An 18,156-nucleotide genomic window follows, 5' to 3' on the forward strand; every position below is an offset into this window, starting at 1 on the left:
CCCTCTGATAAGCACCACCATGCCTCCTATTATAATGACTGCCAGGGTCAGAACCTTGGTCACCATAAAAAACACCTGGACTGACATTGAAAAGCGAACATTAAGGCAGTTCACAGTGGCTAGCACTATAATTGCAGCTGCAGCCACACACTTCACCAGCAGCACTGGAGGGGTGCAGTCCAAGTAGAAAGGAGCCACGACATACTGAGCAAAACTCAGTGCGATGCCAGCAATAGAAGCAGGTCTCACAAATAACACAGAGCTGAAGATTAACATGAAGGCGACGACTGGACCTGAAGTCTTGAGGATGTAGATGTACTCCCCCCCTGATTCTCTTATAACAGTGCCCAGCTCAGCGTAGCAGAAAGACGCCAGTATCACCAGCACACCGCAGCATGCCCACACCACCAAGCTGGCCCCGGGGCTGCCGATGTTGTAGAGCACTGTCTGTGGGCTCATGAAGATCCCAGATCCAATCATTGTCCCTCCGATGAGGGACACTGCTCCCATCAGTCCCACTTCCCGCTTCAGGATGAGCTTCTGTGTCTTGTTGTCCATAATCCCAGCAGTTACAGCCTGTGCTGACACCTTTACTAATGTAGAAAGCGCTGTAATTACGCGGCCAAAGTCACTCTTGCAGCAACCTGGAGTTAATAATTATGTGGTCAGCTTATGAGTGTTTTTATAGGAGCCTGTTTAGCTTTGTACCTTATCTTTTTTTTGTCAGAGATGCAGTACATGTGAGTAAGCTGAGCTCAAAAGTGCACGATTCTCTCACTATCTAACTAATAACTCATATTGTTCTTTGTTTGTGTTTCGCATCCACTCACACAGACATTACATGCATAACTGACCTGCTCACAGACCTACCTCATTATCAGCTGCAACAGCATGGCTGGTAATGAGGTAAAATTCCTAAAAACAAAGGCAAACACCCTTGACTCATTTGAAACAATTGTATATTGGGTATACTACCATACTAACAGCCATAAAATATTTTAGCACTTTCAGCACAGGTATGAACAGTATACAAAAATGAGCTCTTTTCCAAAAATAGGAAAGATAATCAAAATAATGAAATATTTATGCTGAATCTGGTGAAATGTCTACAACATCTTAGTAATCACTTATGTACAAACAATATTTTATGACCTCAGCATTTTGTGGCTTCATGTTTCTGGACATATCAAACAAAGCCAATAAACAGGTTTTGTTCCTGGTGCATGTGAGAGTCAAGTGGAACACTGTCCAAATAATATGGAAAGCATTCATATCCTTATTTTCAAGTGGCACACATTTCTAATGTCAAACCAGGTGCTCTGCAATGTGACCTGTCACATGAAAACCACTATCACAGACCTGCATTCAACCGCTTTCTTGTTACACTTATCCAAGGTCGTACTACTATAAGAATGTACAGTGGATATCCACTGTGGTTTCATGCATTGGTCCCTTTTTTATCTGTCCAGCCATCAGGAGGCTTTATCTTCCCCTCCTGTAACAAAGAGGTGAACAGTCTTGTTGGAGTGCAGCATCTGCCCGGCTCGCTGGGCTCCGGTGATGGCAGCTAACTTGTGGGCATCATAGCGGGAGTAGACGGCGGTGCAGGTCCAGCTGGCCGCCTCCCCCTGACCACCCGCTGCCAGCATGTTACACACCTCGCTGTAGAAGTGGGGGAATGAGGGCAATCCATAAAATAGCAGGTTCTGGATCCCTTTGATGGTGTACCTAAATAAAGAAAGTCAGAGTCAGGGTTTCTGCAGGGCTCGCAGGTGAAATTTAAGACTTTTAAAAACCATTTTAATAACACACAGAACGCATTATTACATGTATTACACAGTACAAAAGTATGATGGAAAACAGGTAGTGATGATATCCCCTACATTATTTTTTATAAAAACATTTCAGTACTTTCCAGCTATTTATAGCAGTCATTACTAATTAATAATAATAAACTTGAGAAAAGGGGCTTTGCAAAATGAATCACATCCGTTTACTTCACATTATTTCAATTGGTAACTCTTAAAAAAGGTAATAAAGATTACTGTCTTTAAACCCTTTGGTATTGATGTTGGGAGTGATTCCAGGAATCAATATTCCCCTAATGCTCATCATATTCAGGGATTTTATTCATGGTTGTGGTTGGTGAGGTGAGGTTTGATCCACTGAGCAACCAGAGTCTTTCAGAAAGAAAACCCTACTGCTATCTTTGCTAATTGACTAATCCTGCACTCCAACCGCTGGGTAAAATGACAAAATCCACCACAAATCAGAGAACCCAGCACGTGTGGGGCTACCTGAAAGAGCATGTCAAAGAACTGACCTCTTGTAGAAGTGGAAGCGTTCAGTGAAGAGCAGGAACTGTTTATCCCCTTTGAGGAAGAAGTGCCTGGCTCGGGACACCTCTGACTTGCTGGAATACTCGCAGATGCTGGCAAAGTTGATCTCCTCTTTCTTCATGTAGTTGCGTAACCGGATGTAGTCGAAGTAAGACGGGATGTAGATCAGAGTGTGGGACATAACCGAGTCCCTGTATTGAGGCAGCACTTTATCTACAAAGAAGTGGAACCTACAGGCAGGATGGGGAAGAGCAAAAATATAACAGCTTTAATTTTAGCTGGGATCAACCAAGCATTAGTCAAGATCTCTTGAACTGTTGCGTATACTGTATTATGACCCATATTTTATTTAGAATTACATTTAAATAATGAAACTCACATAACCAATATGCCAATAACATAAAGGCCCTTAAAAGAAACACCTCAAAAGAAAGGAAACAACTTTGATGATAGGGACAAATGGTTTCTATAAAGAGCTAAAAAGGAACCATATAACCAACTGAAATGCTGTGAGAGACTTAAATGTATAGAATGAATACAGGATGACTGTATAAGGGTATGTGTTTTCATGAGACAGGGAAATGTAAGTAGAATGTAAGTGTGTAATCTCAAATTAAGGAGTCAAACATTATTGTTGATCAGAAAAAGTAATGTCGCAGAAACCGCAACGTTCATAAATCCACTTAGAAATCAGAAATAAAGAAGCTCATTGTAACTCCAGAACCTGCAAGAGAATTAGCATGTTTTTAAATTTTCTTCAGTATCAAAGTAATCCAGAGAAAGCTCTCTGTACATACATGGGTACACTGCAAACAGGAACTGCTAATAGCTAATCACCACACTTTTAATGGTGCCAATTTGCCACAGTGTAAACGAATATTGGCTGAAAAAAAGGTTCTAGTTGTAGCCTACAGTGTAACTCACAGAATCGATGGCAACATGATATTTAATCCAAAGCATTTGAAAATCCCTGGTTTTATCTTATTGAAGAAGTGGAGTGTGGGCCGATGGATCCGTGATTGGCATCAACTTACCGAGCATCGTGGTCCATGAAGCTGCTAGAGGAGAACATCTGAAACACATGAGGCAGCTGAACCAACACCTGGCAGATGGAACCTATTTTTGGCATGTTCTTAGTGGCAATCTGGAACAAAAACCACACACATTAACTTTAAAAACCCACATCATCAAATAGTAATGAAGAAACTTTGTTTAAGATACAAATGAAAATGTGATGGCAATGAATTTGTTGTTTTCACTCTTGATCTTAAAAAGTCAGCAGGATAGCTACAGTTAACAACTTAGAGTGGCTAGTGCTCTAACCACTGAGGATTTACGCAATCTGTGAGATCATTTCTGCCTCTTAGTAATGTATTCAACTAAATTGCCGACCCTGGAGAAGGTGTTATGTAACTGTAAAGTGTATAAAGTGCAGTACCTGTCCGCGATAGTTTGCACAGTGCTTGGTGAGGATGTTGTTGATCTGTGGGTCCTGGATGGAGCTGAACACCAGCGTCTGCCGGTAGTGCCTGGCCCAGTTGTTGAGGTTCCACATCCTCACCCTGGAGAAGTCCACTCCATGGGAGTCCAGCGGCTGCAGGTTCACGTGTTTCATGACATGCTATAGAGAGGGGGGAGGGTCAATGTGATTTTACGTAGGACATCAACGTAGAAACACTTTACCATACCAAGTTTTGATGAAGATTTTGTTGTTAGAAAGTGTGACTCTTTTAACCAGTCCAAAAATAGCATCACGATTCAGAAAAACTAACAAACCTTGTTCTGCCTTATTCTTACAGTATTCTTATGTTCTGCCAAGGTTCCAGTAGTGTGCAAGTGCTTACCCAAAAGCTAAACTTTCCATGTTGTGATTTTACAACGTCTATAGTGGCTATTAAACAGCAGATGGTGCCACATCCTTCCCAACAGTAAAGACACAACACCGATGAACAGATACCATCACGGGACAATGTGTTGTACAGGAGTGTGTTCTTACCAAGACGTGTTCCCAGTTCTGCATGAGAAAGACATCTGCCTGGTCGACCACCAGCAGCTCGATGGAGGAGAGGAAGTCAAAGTCTCTCTTACTTTCTCCTTCTGCTCCCAGCACTGTGCGGAGGCCCAGCGGAGACGCAATGATGATGTCTGATGAATAAAAGGGGGAGTACAGACGCATGCTGCTCCTCACAATAGAGATGCCTGGTGAGGAGAGAGGACGGCAACAAGGCATCAAGACAGAAAAACTTAGGTTATCCAAAAGTGGGTTGACTTTTGTTTGTTAAACGATACCTATCCTGAAGTGATCATCCACATTCCCCGAGAAGATGGCGCTGTAATCATCTGGTCTCTGCAGATTGGGCGGCTTGTCATCTGCCTCCTCTCCAAACTCTTCCTTGAACCTCTTCTTGTTGTTGACCACTATCTTCTTGCCTGTTGTCTCCAGCAGGCCGATGAACGTCTGGACGACTTGCAGAGCTCCGCCTCGGAACGGGACGAGAATCAGCACCTGACACATTTATAACAGTTATTACAACAAAGCTGCTGGGCAGAAAAAAATAAAGACTGTGTTTTTGAGGAGAAACATTTAGAAAAGGGATGATACTACACAATACATAGGGACAGGATTCGGATCAAATTGAAATGTGATTCATTCTACTCACAAACAGACAGGGAGACTTACGTACAGAAAGTTGGACTAATGAAGTAACTTTCAATAATTTTGTTACAAAGGCATTTTCACAAAAAAAAAAAAAACATTGTGTAACTATAAAATTAGCAAAGCATCTAAGGCCTGAGACCCCTGTACAGAAAAGTGTGATCCTGCCTCAGATCTGTGGGGCAGACTGTGTGTATACGCATACATATAATTCGTACTCACAGTCCTTCTACAGTACTCTTTGAGACTAATCAGGCACAATAAGAGAACTCAAAAATGACTAGACCAGGACAGAATAATTATAGATGAATTACATAAATAATGGCGATGTTTAGAAATTTTAAATGGAGCTTTGTTGGATTACAAAAATATAATATGTAACTTTTCCACATTAAAATTAGGGCTTCACGATTAATCTAATTGCAATCGGGATGTCGTCATGTGTGATTAAATAACCGCTGCTCCGGTCGCTCTGTGACAGAGACAGAGAGATGTCGTCTGCAGCTATAGCGGTGAGACAGAAGAAAACTGGGAGAAGATAAAGGTTTTGGGTTTGGCTCACTGGCCATTTATTGTTAGCTGTATGGGTGCCTTTTGTTGTTCAACATGTTCAGCTTTTCATTAGAGCTGGTGTGCCTGTCAGTCACTTTTTGGCCCCATCCACACTACTCCGTTTTAGTTTACAAACAGAATTAAAACGAATACGATCTCCATCCACACCAGCGTTCCCGCTGCGTTTTGGAATTGACCTCCGTCTACATTAAAACGACGCAGAGATAGGACCCGTTCAGGTGCACTGGGCATGCGCGTGTCAGTGTAAACATGAAGCAGATGGTCTATTCTGTAGTAACAGAAGATTTGGCGAAAGAATAAATAAATACAGACTAAGCATCAGACCACTTTTTTTTGTTGCATGGATCAATAACGAGCTGGGACGTAATGTAACACAAGTGTGACGGCAGAAAACTGGGAGTTGTTGCAAAGTAAATGGCGACATGCACAGTACAAGTGTAGACACGGCAGAGTTGCACGGTACAGAATATTTAAATAAAAATATGATGTCAAATATGTTGTTAATCAACGGGAATGAGGTAGGCCTGCATGGTATGAGGAAAATATTTAATGTGCCATAACACTGTTATATATTGAGATAAATAAACAAATATTGAACCGTGCATATTAACTGCCTGGTTGTTTTTAAATTAATTGTAGGATTGGAAACTGTTGTTTCCAGAGCAGCAACATTAATGTTTACAACAGCAAATAAACCGACATCACAATACTGAGTGACGTTTAGAAAGAATAAAAAACTCAGTCAGTATCCTCCTCCTCTCTGCTGTTATTCACTGCCTGCAGGTAACGTTACCTGGTCGAAAGGAGGAGCGGCTGGTTTGTCTCAGCCAGCAGCTGAGTTTACATAAACATGCCAAATGTTAAGACTACAGATCAGTCTATGCTTCAGACAGACAGCTTTCTATTTAGCTTGTTTGTAACATTTGGTAAATTGAGAGGCTAGCGTTAGCTGTGCTTGTATAAAACATACAGGATGACCGACTGAGGACAAAGACGATTAAATTAACCCTTTCTACATGTTTACCCTACAGACAGGTGTATTACTAAAGTATTGTCCGTCCGTCCGTGTGTGTAGGAGCCGACAGAGAGCAGCAGAGGCTGCAGCCTGATTATAGACAGTCCCGGTCTCGTTTAAAACCGCGTTTTGTTGCCATCTCTACAAAAATATTTGTTTTCTTATCCTTTGCGTTTCAAGTTAAATCAGATTTGATGCTGGAGACATAACGTTACATTATAGTCTCGATAGCAGCATTGATAAGCTCTCGACAAGTATTGAGAAATTTTGGAACAGGGTCCTTTTACAACCGGGCACACTTCAGTATTTGTTTATTAAGTCATCTAAATATATAACAATGTTATTGCACATTAAATATTTTCCTCACACCATGCAGGCCTGCCTCACGCCCGTTGGGACTCCTCACCAAATAATAGTAAAGTATCAATTAAGACAGTCTCAATAAGGGTATAGATATAAAAAATAACAATCCCCATCCCTAGTTATAAATATTGTTTAACTTTGCTCAAGTTGAGAAATACACATTTCTAAATGTCAGTATTTTGTGCATTTTCCTTGATAATTAAGCAAGTAGACTCATAGTACCATTTGTTTCGTTATAATCGAATCCAATATAATCGCAATATTGTCCACATTATGACTTTTTCTCCAAATTGTGCAGACCTAATTAAAAGGTCTAAAAACAACTACACCTATGGTATATATTTTGTTGAGTTGTGTACTTACATTATATCAAATGTTTCCAACAATTTTTAAACCTGAAATCATAATTGTAATTTTAATCAGTGTAATGGTGCGTTTCATTTCATTTGTGTCATATGCCCTTTGCACATGCGTCATCTTTGTGGTTGTCTGTCAGACGCTGTCATAAATTAATCCTTTGTCCAGTTTTAAGCAACATTTTCACAATTTGGGCCATTTTTAATTATAGATTTTAGCCAGATGAAGAATTTTAGTTATCGGACGTCTGGATCTTAAGTTATCAGAGAAACAAGCTGTGCAAACGTTAGTTTCTACTCGACTCACTGCATCCTGTGTCCGCTGAACATCCTCGAAGAAACACTGATTTTTATAACAAAACTGTTTATTCAGTGTTTTTACCGGTTTTGATCACCTGGTCTGTTTGTTTTGGAGAGGAGGAGACCTCTGTGGATAGTTCGGCTACCGGTCAAACTTCCTATGACATATTGAGAAATTCAAACCAGGAGAAGCTGACTGCAGTCAAGGCAATGGTGCCGAAGACAACAGCTCCCATGATCCCACGCTACTTCACGACATCATCAAACTACATCTTTTGTTTTAGTTTTGATGTAACAGACATCTAGCCACCACCACCCAGCAGGAAGTTATTTACTATGCATTTAAGGAGCCAAACATAATGTATCCAGTACTTTACCTTTGGCCGGGTCAGTCCTTGGTCTCTGGGTTCGTCCTGCGGCTCAGCTCCAGCTTTAACCTGAGTTTTCTGCTCTCTTAGCTGTGCGTTGTGAGCCAGGACCCAGGAGTTGGCCTTCAGTACGTGGTTAAGCACATGGAGGCAGTATGCACTGCGAACCTGTGGGCCCTGGTTCAAAGGACAGGTCTCTGGGTGGTACAGGTCCTTGTAGGAGCCCATAAGAGCTAGTAGCTCTAGCTGCAGTGGGCTGATCTCCTCAGCCACCCCCTTAGGGTTGGAGGTTTGGTTCAAATCCTTCCAACGGGTCTCCAAAAGTTTGTGGAAAACTGGGAGGTTTGTGTCTTTCTGTGGGCCGATGGATCCAAACTTCTCCAAAGGACTGGTGCAGAGTAATGTGCCTAGTTTTGGCCACTAAATGTGGAGAAAGGCAAAGACAGTAAAGCACATTACAATTAATTCTAATGAAAAGGGCTGGTCAGTTCTGTCAAATTGTGTAGGTAATACCGTGATCTGAGCCTTGGTTTTGCTGCCGGATGTTATCTTCTTCACATCGTCTTCATCAAGTTCTGTGTCCAAATGCTGTACAAACATGTCTGCATATACAGAAAAACAACTGTAACACATACCTCAATCAAATCACATATCATCAGTTTTCTAACTGAGCAAGCAGTTCACTTATTTTGAAAATAAAGGGACATAAAAAGTATCTCTTTAAGGTTACTGGACAGGGAGCAGGTGATATATTTTTATATTATACTTTTTATATTATACTTTTCTTGCCTTTGATGTCATCATGCTCTGTAGTGCTTTCAGTTTCCTCATGTCCTCCTTCATCCACAAAGTTGGTCTCCAAACAGAACTGGGACTCGTGCTCTTTGTCTTCGAACTCTTCAACTCCTGCCTCTTTCTCCATCACCTCCTCCCCTTCTATTGCTTCAGTCAGAGCCTCGTCTGCATCCTCGGGTTCTTCCTCTCCCCCTTCATCTTCATCACCATCCTCATTTTCATCTCTGACTCCATCACTGTCCCCTACAATGAAGAGCACAACAATATTCAGTCGACTGCAATATGTTGACCTATACCGTCCTCACCGTGGGGGGAAAAACTCACCTTCACCAAGAAGCTGCTCTTCTTCCTCTTCTTCATCATCAGTGCTCTCCTCTTCACTCAGGTCATTACTGTTGGGTTGGCTGAGAGTTGAAAGAAGTTTCTGATAGGCTGTTTTCTGTTGTGGTTCCTCCTCTTCGTCCAGCTCATCAGGCTCAACGTCAGAGTGTTCTGGACTTGCTGGCTGTAACAGAGGTTAAAAACAACTTTCAATTTGTATTTTTTTTACTTTTGGCTTGGGTAAAACATTACAAAACTGTCTGGAGGATATCAGTGACTAGATGGTCCACAATTTATATTCTGAAGATTTGATCAGACTCTTTGTTACTGCCACTGAAAACACTTCTTTGAGCAGTGACGGTTCTACAGTCATAAATCTCATATCTATTATGACTTCTATAATATGGAATTGTACAGCTCTACTCACCAGTTCCACTACGGCAGTTCTTTCAGTTCCTTCACTAACTCTGTGGGAAAAAAGAAACACATACGTAAATGTAGCTACTTGGCGAGAGACCACAAACTTCACTGAATAACAAAGTTCTTGGTCTGGGATGCATGTTGACATGTTGGTATTAGTATGTAAAGAAAAAGAAAGCTCTGTGCTTTTAGCACATGATGATTTGGCTGAGAACTAGGAAATGCGTAGAGTTGCATTTTGGAGAAGAGTTTAGGAGAAGATAGAATGCCCATTAAAGTGTCGAGGAGGTCATGTCTAGAACAAAATGCCCTGAAAGACTCATCTGTCAGAAGTATTTCCAAAGAATAAGCTTAATGTTAATTACCTTATTTATTTGATTAATGTTGTTAGTTCACATAAATGTAGGGGGTTATATTTAGTCTGTGTTTATGAGGGACAGAACATAACTTACAAATCAGGAAAATCACATGTCTCAACCATCTCTGTGATTAAAGCAAAAATAAGTGTATTTTGAATTTTGGGGAGAATATTTCCGGTAAGTTATGTAGATACGTTTTAGTGAACGGGCTCCTTCGAACAATATTAGCTTAACGTTACCGTTTTTCCTAATAACACATAACTATTATAAGGAAACATAGGCTACCAACTGTATCTCAATAAACTGACCACTGCTGTCGGAATGTAACTTGGCTAGTTGGCTAACACAAATGTAGCTTAATTATTACTTTAAGATAGGTTTGCTGTACTGCTTACACGTCATGAAATGGATGCTCCTCTCCAAACTCCTTCAAATGTTTCTTCTGTTTTTTGGATAAGTTTGTGAAAAGCTGCTTATTCTGCCTTCTTTTACCCATGTTGACGCTGCGCTGCACGTGTGCTTGTCCAGCTTGTTCGGTGGTTGTTGTCAATCAGCAGCAGTGCTACCTCCGCCTGCAGGCCCGGAGTGGAACTACAGGTTTGCAATTTGCTCCGGGGCGACATGAAGGACTTGACGCTCATGTTTAGCAGTCTGTGTAGTCCGGAGGGAAAATAGTTTTAGAACTATTCAGAGATGATATTACTAACAGGATTATTAAAACCGGTGGTGTCAGTTTTAGGTCATCAGCTTTAGAGTGAACGTTACTGTTATTTTCCAAAATTTGGAAATAGATTGATTGGCTTGATTAATAAACAAATAAAATACTGGAATGCATTTTAAATCACTTAATTAAAACGTAGAATACCTTATTAGAAGATAGCACACCTTAATATAAACACAAATACTTATTTCTCGACATCCCATTGTTTGTGTGCTTGATAATCATGTGCTTGACTGAAGCCACTTTCCCACAAATTCCTTTGTAACTTTGCTGTGCAAATATAAGATGGAAATAAATGCTTTTTACTTTCTCAACAAAGCTACATCTGCTATATCTTTGCTGTGATGCAGAAGCAGTTTGTTGGAGCCCCAGGCAGAAAACTCCCATGGGTGTGCAGCAGGGTGACAAATGTCAGTGTGACAGAAAAAGCGACATTTGTTGGAGTAAGAGTGACAATAGAAAAGTTAAATGTCTGAAAATTCTGTATGATTGAGACAATTTTATGGATTTCTTGCTTTCACTCTGAAAAGTAACCACCCATTCTAGTATAAACACCTGGACAGTTGGTGTGTTTGCTCTGAAATGCATTTCTTATAAAACAACATATAATATAATAACATATAACATATAATTTTGAATGCTAACAAATATCATCCTATAACATAATATGCAGAGCAAGTTGGTAAATATTTGATAAACTTGTTTTGTCATATGGACAGACAAGGTTAATGGAGGGTACAGAAAAGTGCACAAAAGGTTATCTGTAGTACTGACTATGTCTGTTAAAGACTAGCCAGAGTTCTGTAGTCTATCTGCTGTTTGAAAACTAACCTTGATCAATTATTGAACATGGTAATATCAATTTACTGTTTGCCTGTTTTAGCCGTTACCATGGCAGAAGCTCATCCATTATTAACCATTAGGGTGTAGGTTTGTGTACTCGGGGTATTTTCAGCTCATTTAACAAGTCAATGGGGATATTATTGTTTGATAACTGCATACCACCACCACTGGCTTTTCTGAATGGGATGTGAAACATGTTAGACATTCTTGTATTTCAATGGAGGGGCCAAAACTGAAACAGGAGAAAGAAAAGTCTGGGAAAACAGTTAGGTTTAGAATAGCATCTGCCAACAGCGGCCGGGTCTTGGCGGAGGTGTTCAAGGATGAAACGGCCTCGTGCGGCTCAGTGTCGGACTCAGTGGACTCTGACTGCACCAGCAGCCCAGAGGCAGAGCAGGGGAGCTCGCCTCCCACCAGTGAGGCCAACAGCCATCTGAATGGTCTGGTGGTGGAACCTGCTCAGGACGAGAACGGCTGTGAACCCGATGACCTGCTTTTGTATGCCAGTGCCAAGAGAGAGATGCTGTTCAGTAACAAACGAGTCAATATCTGCAGCAAGAATGGGACCATACGAGGAGTGATGAACAAAGTGAGCGCAGGCCAGGTGCTTTTCAACAACCTCTCCAACGTGTACTCTGTAAGTAGCTCTGGCACAGGTGGAACACAGTTTTAAAATGTTATTGCAGGTTATCTTTTTTTTCTTTGAAGGTTGACTCTGGTTTGATCAGATTGTTTAAGCCAAAAAAAGCAATTCAAGGCCGTTTCTGTGGCCATCTCAGAATTTAATTGATTAAAAACCATGAATCCCTATAAAGAGCATTCGCTTGCTGAGGTGCTTATTCAGTCACAACCTTTATTCTCTTGACCTTTAAGGGTTCCCTTCATCATCAGAATAGGAGATGCTGGGAAAAGGAGTAAACAGTTTGGAAGCAGAAGTTTCACACAGCGTGGTCAACAGGAAGAAGTTGCCCTCTGAAGATTGCCTTGCAGTTTGGTCTACACCAGGACTCATCATTCCATTTCTGTGGTGGAATGTAACTAATTTGCTTATGCACTCTATTTTTTTTAAATTTTGTACAAGTTTGAGGTACTAATACTTAAGTTTTTCCTTTTTGTGCTACGTTATACTTCTACTCCACTACATTTGGAAGCCAATATTGTACTTTTTACTCCTCTCCATTTTTAAAATAACTTTAGTCACTAGTTACTTTGCAGATTCAAAATATTAATACAAAATATAAATCAAAAAACGGATGGTTTGTTATAATGCATAAAGCTTCCCGAAAATATATAAAGTGGTTGAAATGAGTCCCACCTCCTTACATGAATTCATCACTAATTATAATGCAGTGATATAATATCATTCTGAAATGGGCCATGATGAGTGGATTTTACTTTAGGTAGGCCTACTTTTAGTATGATGCTAATGTACAGACAACAGACAGATTTCTGCGGTTTTGCTACAGTACTTTTACTTTAGTAAAAGATCTGCTTTATACGTATCTGGTGAAAACAAACTCTTCAGTTACTACTAATTTAACAGGACTAAAGCTTTACTGAATAACAGTGCTCCAGTCTGTTCAACATCTTTGATTCAGATTCTTCTCCCTGATGAGGATGTAGTAAATCACTCACTATAATGTAGTTGTAAGCACTTATAAGTAGCTGTTACATTCATACACTTACAAACATTTGAAACATTTCATTAACATCAACAAAACAGTTAAATATGTGTAGGCCTAACAGTTTGTATCCCTAAAGGCAAGTCACGTGCAGCCTAAACACCTAAATAAACGAAGTTCACTAGACCCTCTGAGACTTTAAATGGGTTCCTGAAAATACTTTTGTTTGTTTTTAAAAAGATGTTGTAAGTATAACTGTGACCCAGAATTTCATGTGATTTTGAAATTTGGTGGAGTTTTCATGGCATATTGCTGATTATGTGAACATGCATGTTTTTCTAAGTATTTTTTAATGACGTTCATGTTATGCCTAATTCATAATGCCACATATGAACTGTATAAACCCTGCTTTGTTTTAATCAGTAGATAGGCTTAATACTTATTTCTCATTGCTCTATTGCAGTAGACTTTATGTTTGCTACACTGGCCTCTGGAAACAGCAACTGGCTTGTTTGTGACATTTATTAAATATTTACAAAAGTGTAAAACATAGGCCTACTCACATTTTATTTCAACAACTGTAAATCACGCTTTTCAATAGCATAACAGTGGTTACTTAATTTTGTAAGATTTAAAGGGAAAAATCTACCTCAAAAATTGAAAGATTTTTTTCTGTAGGCTACTCCTGAAGCAACTCCATGGACACTGTATATTTCATTAGGATGCAGTGTATGGTGACATTTTCTGACCCATAAGCTCTGCATTCAGAAACGCTACAATCCTGAGTCATTACCATTTATAAATCACTGTTAACGGACCACCTCCATAAATGTCACCTGTTCAAGTCTTGGTGTGGTGATCTCCAGTTGAGCAAAACCGTCGTATATCTGTAAAGATATTGTCTTCACTGCCACATCCTGGCTGGAATAGCACAATTTAAGACTCAGTTTCAGGGTGGACTTTCCCTTTAAGTGACAGATGCAACAACATCTCACCGTATACCTGCCTCAGTCAGCACCATGGACAGCGACCCTGCCAGCTCGCCATAGACCGCTGACGGCGACAGCGGGCGATGAGGGGCAGGGCATGTTCATTTTGTAATGATTATAATAGGCTACAGCATAATCTACGATCATGTTACTGCGGCACTGACAGCTAAACTGTAGCAGACAGGATGCGGGCTTTCCAATAGACATACACCTCATTTTTCATTTTTCAGCTACCGAAAAGATCCCCTTATTTTGGAAATCACCGATCAACATGCCTCCGTCGCTGATCTCTGGCTTTTCCTAGGGTGGAGTGGCTCTAAATGATAACAGATGCAATGCACGTCTGACAAATAGCTCGTCTTGGGGGACTCTGCAGAGAGCAAGGTAGTGAAATCGGTTCCTCTTCCTACCCCACGCCCTGTCATTATTATCAATAGCTGCCCAGCACCATGTCCCCTCCGGCATCGGCTGCGACAGCGAGTGAAAGCAGTACAACCACCGTTTTCGAGGAGGACACCAGAGAGGAGGTATTATTTCAACATTACATCCCTTATGTGATATGAGCAAATGCGTTTTTTTCTGATCTGTTTCTTAGATCCTTGCGCAGTGATCTAATGAATCCATGTGCACTTTGAGCAGAATGTAACACGCTGCAGGTGAATTATTGGCCAGGGATTATCTCATTGGTTACAGTTTGAGAGAATATCTATGATCTTGCAGCCTGCATCAATCATTTCAGAGTAAAATGGTTGGACACACCTGTGATAGGTAACCCCAGCATCTTTACATGTCTTTCATCTAGCATCTACTGTAGTGGGCCAGTAGCTCTGAGTTATTCTTAATGCAATTAACTATGAAATGGCATCAAATGTCTACAGACATGAAAGAACTTATCACTGCTTGCAGACTGATTGTCTGGCAACGCTAGGGTTTTTCAAATGTAAGGGTGTTACATCTACATGGTTACATGACCCCTTGATTAAATTAACTGAAAAATTATTAAAAATCTTTATTGATGAGATGTTGCAGTAATACATTTGCAGGGATATACGCTGCAATATAAATCTGATGATAACATTTTTTTTTCACCTCTTCTTTGTTTTGTTTGTTCTTTGACTCAACAGCAAAGACCCCTGAAGCAATCTCTGAGCAAGTCTCTATGCCGGGAGAGTTTTTGGAAATGTCTGCTCTTGTCCATTCTCATGTACGGCTGCATGGGAGCCATGGTTTGGTGTCATGTCACCAAGGTGACTCGCCTCACCTTTGACAGTGCCTTCAAAGGGAAATCCATGATGTACCATGACAGCCCCTGCTCTGATGGCTATATCTACATCCCTCTGGCCCTACTGGGCATGCTCTATTTGGTCTATCTTGTGGAGTGCTGGCACTGTCATGTGAAGAATGAGTTGCAGCACAAAGTGGATGTGGAGGGCATCTATGAGCGCATCCAAAGGATGCAGCAAGCGAAACCCTGCATCTGGTGGAAGGCCATCAGCTATCACTATGTCCGCCGAACACGTCAAGTCACACGCTACCGCAATGGAGATGCTTACACTAGTACCCAGGTCTACCATGAACGTGTCAACACCCATGTGGCAGAAGCTGAATTTGACTACAGTCACTGTGGTGTGAAAGATGTTTCAAAACAGCTGCTGGGCTTGGAGAAGTCTGCTCTTACAAAGATGCGGTTCACTAAGTGCTTTAGTTTCGCAAATGTTGAGTCAGAGAATTCCTACCTTACGCAACGAGCAAGGTTTTTCACTGACAATGAAGGCCTTGATGACTACATGGAAGCCAGGGAGGGCATGCACCTGAAAAACATTGATCTGAAGGAGTATGTCATGGTGCTGTCTGACCCAGAGCACCACCCCTGGTATCTGTCCCATTATGTCTTCTGGTTTGCCTCATTCCTCACTTTCTCCTGGCCTCTCAGAGTCTTCACAGAGTATCATACTGAATATGTCCACTACCGTGTTGAGAAGCTCTTTGGGCATGATTACCTCCCTGTGACCCCATGTGATGATCGTCCATATTGGCGTCGTATCCCGCGTGTTAACACCATTGACAGTACAGAATTGGAATGGCACATTCGGTCCAACCAGCAGCTGGTGCCCAGTTACTCGGAGGCCGGCCTGATGGACCTGGCTCAGTGCCCGACTAGCTTCAGTGGGATACGTCAGAATTGTGAGCGCTGCCACAGAGCCATCAGCTGCTCCTCAGTGTTTTCCAGGAGCGCCCTTAGCATCTGTACTGGTGCCAGCTCCCGCATTCCCTTCAGCGCCAGTCGGTTCTCCCTGACGCGACGCTACGGCTCCCAGCGCAGCTGCTTCTGGAGGAGCGGCAGCTTGGATGACCAGGAGAGTCCCAGCGAAAACACCCGCTGTCTATCAGAGCGCCTCACCACAGATGATGAGGGACCCCCACAGTATGAAGACGCACTTTGCTACCCAGTGCTCATTGTCCACTGCAGTGAAAATTGCCACAACCACAGATCTTTCCACAGAAATGGCTCCTGTGTGGAGACTTCCTTATGACTATGCAGTCACTGACAAAACACAGTGGCATTTCTGTAGCATACAAAACACTTCAGAAACAGAGTGGGCAAACAAGTCTTAATGTGAGATATTCGTGCTGTATTGTCATACAATCTAAAACAAATGTCTGAATCCTGAATGTGTGAATCACCAAAGCAATAACAGTGATTAGCGAGTGGAGAACAAAGTGACAGTGGTATAGTATGTGAACCTACTGGTACACACACAGGAAAATTATATCTGCCTGGCTTCCAATGAAAACCAAGCAGACAACGACTGTTAGACTGTACATCATTGCCATAGCTTTTAAGATCTCATATGTATCATACATGTGAAACTAAAACTGAAGCTGCAGTTACCTCATCTGATCTTTTCAGAGGCCACGGACAAGATGGGCTGGTTAAAAAATCTCCTTCATTCAGTGAAATCTGAGTCAGAAAAACACATCAGAGCTGACCAGTCAGATAAAGTTGGAGCTGATTTTGATGATGTTATCATCATCAAGAATGGTAAGGAGGAGTTTCTACAAATTGAACTTACTTCTAATTACAGCAATAACTGTGAAAATGAATACCATCTCACAAGTGAAAACATAAAAGAAGGAATAACAAATCAAATACGTTGCATTTATGCATTTTACAAAGATACATTGGCCATTAAAGAAACCTCCAATCCAAAAGAGAAAAAAAAAATGAACTCTTGGATACTCACAACTGTTATACAAATCTGTGACGTTTTTCATTAATTATGTGAAGTGTTGTAATTCTACTTTTTTTTTGTGTACCTACTTTTTTAAATTATCAACATACCTAATCTATTTCTACTTTAGTTAGTGACTTTCTGCATTGCCCAGAATGCCTTTGGACTTTCATCTATGAGCGCATCCAAATACATGCTGTGGGTTTTATGTGTTGCTGGAAGGTGACAAAGATAGTAAAAACAGAGTGACAGCTGTTTTAATTGAGCAAAAAGACTTGTGTCCCTTACTCAGAACAAACCTTTCTTGTGGCTATTTTACATTCTGGTCTATTGGGGCCACTATGAGATGCCGCATTTTGTATTAACAGATATGCTTCTACTACAGTGGATCTCTCCCTGTTTGACTGTTGACTGTTGGTGCTATATTGCAAATCCAGAGAGAAACATTTCTTTTCTTTGGATATCGATGGACTAACACCTAAACATTTTCTTCACAGTTGATGATACTTTTTTCCTATAAACCACCACTGTAGCTGTTGGAATTCTCTTAGTGTGATGACACATTGTCACTGTTTGGGTATCTGCAAGGAAATAAGAAACAACACAGCAGAATTAGTAAAGCTTTTAACATTATTAAAGTCTATTAGGTTGGATTTTTGCTTTAACATTTGACACATGATTGCCTGACCTGGAAACTAAAACACTGTTAGAGCACAAACAAGGTCTAGGGCTCCACCAGAACAAACTAAAATACATTATGAAAAATCACCCATGATAATTTAAGCAAGTTCTTATTCTTTAGGCTTTATATTTGTTCCTACTGCCAGGACTAAACCTGCTGGCAACTGTGGTACAATCACATATACATGTCATTACATTATTC

General features: G+C 40.9%; 3 protein-coding genes across 3 annotated transcripts in view; 1 reads left to right on the forward strand and 2 right to left on the reverse strand.

Moving 5' to 3' along the window:
• zmp:0000001267 (b(0,+)-type amino acid transporter 1) overlaps positions 1–558 on the reverse strand; it is a 9,192-nt gene extending 8,634 nt beyond the window's left edge. The window contains exon 1 of the mRNA XM_046063367.1: positions 16–558. Within this exon, the coding sequence (XP_045919323.1) occupies positions 16–558 (543 nt within the window). The remainder of the gene's footprint in view (positions 1–15) is intronic.
• Positions 559–1,066: 508 nt separating this feature from the next.
• utp25 (UTP25 small subunit processor component) lies at positions 1,067–10,439 on the reverse strand. Its single transcript, XM_046063655.1, has 12 exons — positions 10,261–10,439; positions 9,514–9,553; positions 9,090–9,270; positions 8,760–9,008; positions 8,484–8,572; positions 7,980–8,390; positions 4,629–4,845; positions 4,336–4,538; positions 3,778–3,960; positions 3,374–3,483; positions 2,324–2,569; positions 1,067–1,728 (listed from the first exon to the last, which is right to left on the reverse strand). Exons 1-12 carry the CDS (start codon positions 10,359–10,361, stop codon positions 1,473–1,475), a joined length of 2,286 nt encoding a protein of 761 aa, XP_045919611.1. The 5' UTR covers positions 10,362–10,439; the 3' UTR covers positions 1,067–1,472.
• Positions 10,440–14,489: 4,050 nt separating this feature from the next.
• On the forward strand, positions 14,490–16,574 carry tmem151bb (transmembrane protein 151Bb). The gene is made up of 2 exons (XM_046063485.1): positions 14,490–14,567; positions 15,165–16,574. Exons 1-2 carry the CDS (start codon positions 14,490–14,492, stop codon positions 16,572–16,574), a joined length of 1,488 nt encoding a protein of 495 aa, XP_045919441.1.
• Positions 16,575–18,156: the final 1,582 nt, after the last annotated feature.

This window comes from Micropterus dolomieu, linkage group LG11 (assembly GCF_021292245.1).
Source record: "Micropterus dolomieu isolate WLL.071019.BEF.003 ecotype Adirondacks linkage group LG11, ASM2129224v1, whole genome shotgun sequence".
Taxonomy (NCBI): Eukaryota; Metazoa; Chordata; class Actinopteri; order Centrarchiformes; family Centrarchidae; genus Micropterus; species Micropterus dolomieu.

Excerpts from the sequence above, each read along its gene's own strand:
- tmem151bb (XM_046063485.1), top strand. The coding sequence starts at position 14,490 with ATGTCCCCTCCGGCATCGGCTGCGACAGCGAGTGAAAGCAGTACAACC. Across the intron at positions 14,568-15,164 it reads AGGAGGACACCAGAGAGGAG|CAAAGACCCCTGAAGCAATC; the intron begins GTATTATTTCAA and ends TTGACTCAACAG.
- utp25 (XM_046063655.1), bottom strand. The coding sequence starts at position 10,361 with ATGGGTAAAAGAAGGCAGAATAAGCAGCTTTTCACAAACTTATCCAAA. Across the intron at positions 9,554-10,260 it reads GAGCATCCATTTCATGACGT|AGTTAGTGAAGGAACTGAAA; the intron begins GTAAGCAGTACA and ends TTTTTCCCACAG. Across the intron at positions 9,271-9,513 it reads GAACTGCCGTAGTGGAACTG|CCAGCAAGTCCAGAACACTC; the intron begins GTGAGTAGAGCT and ends CCTCTGTTACAG.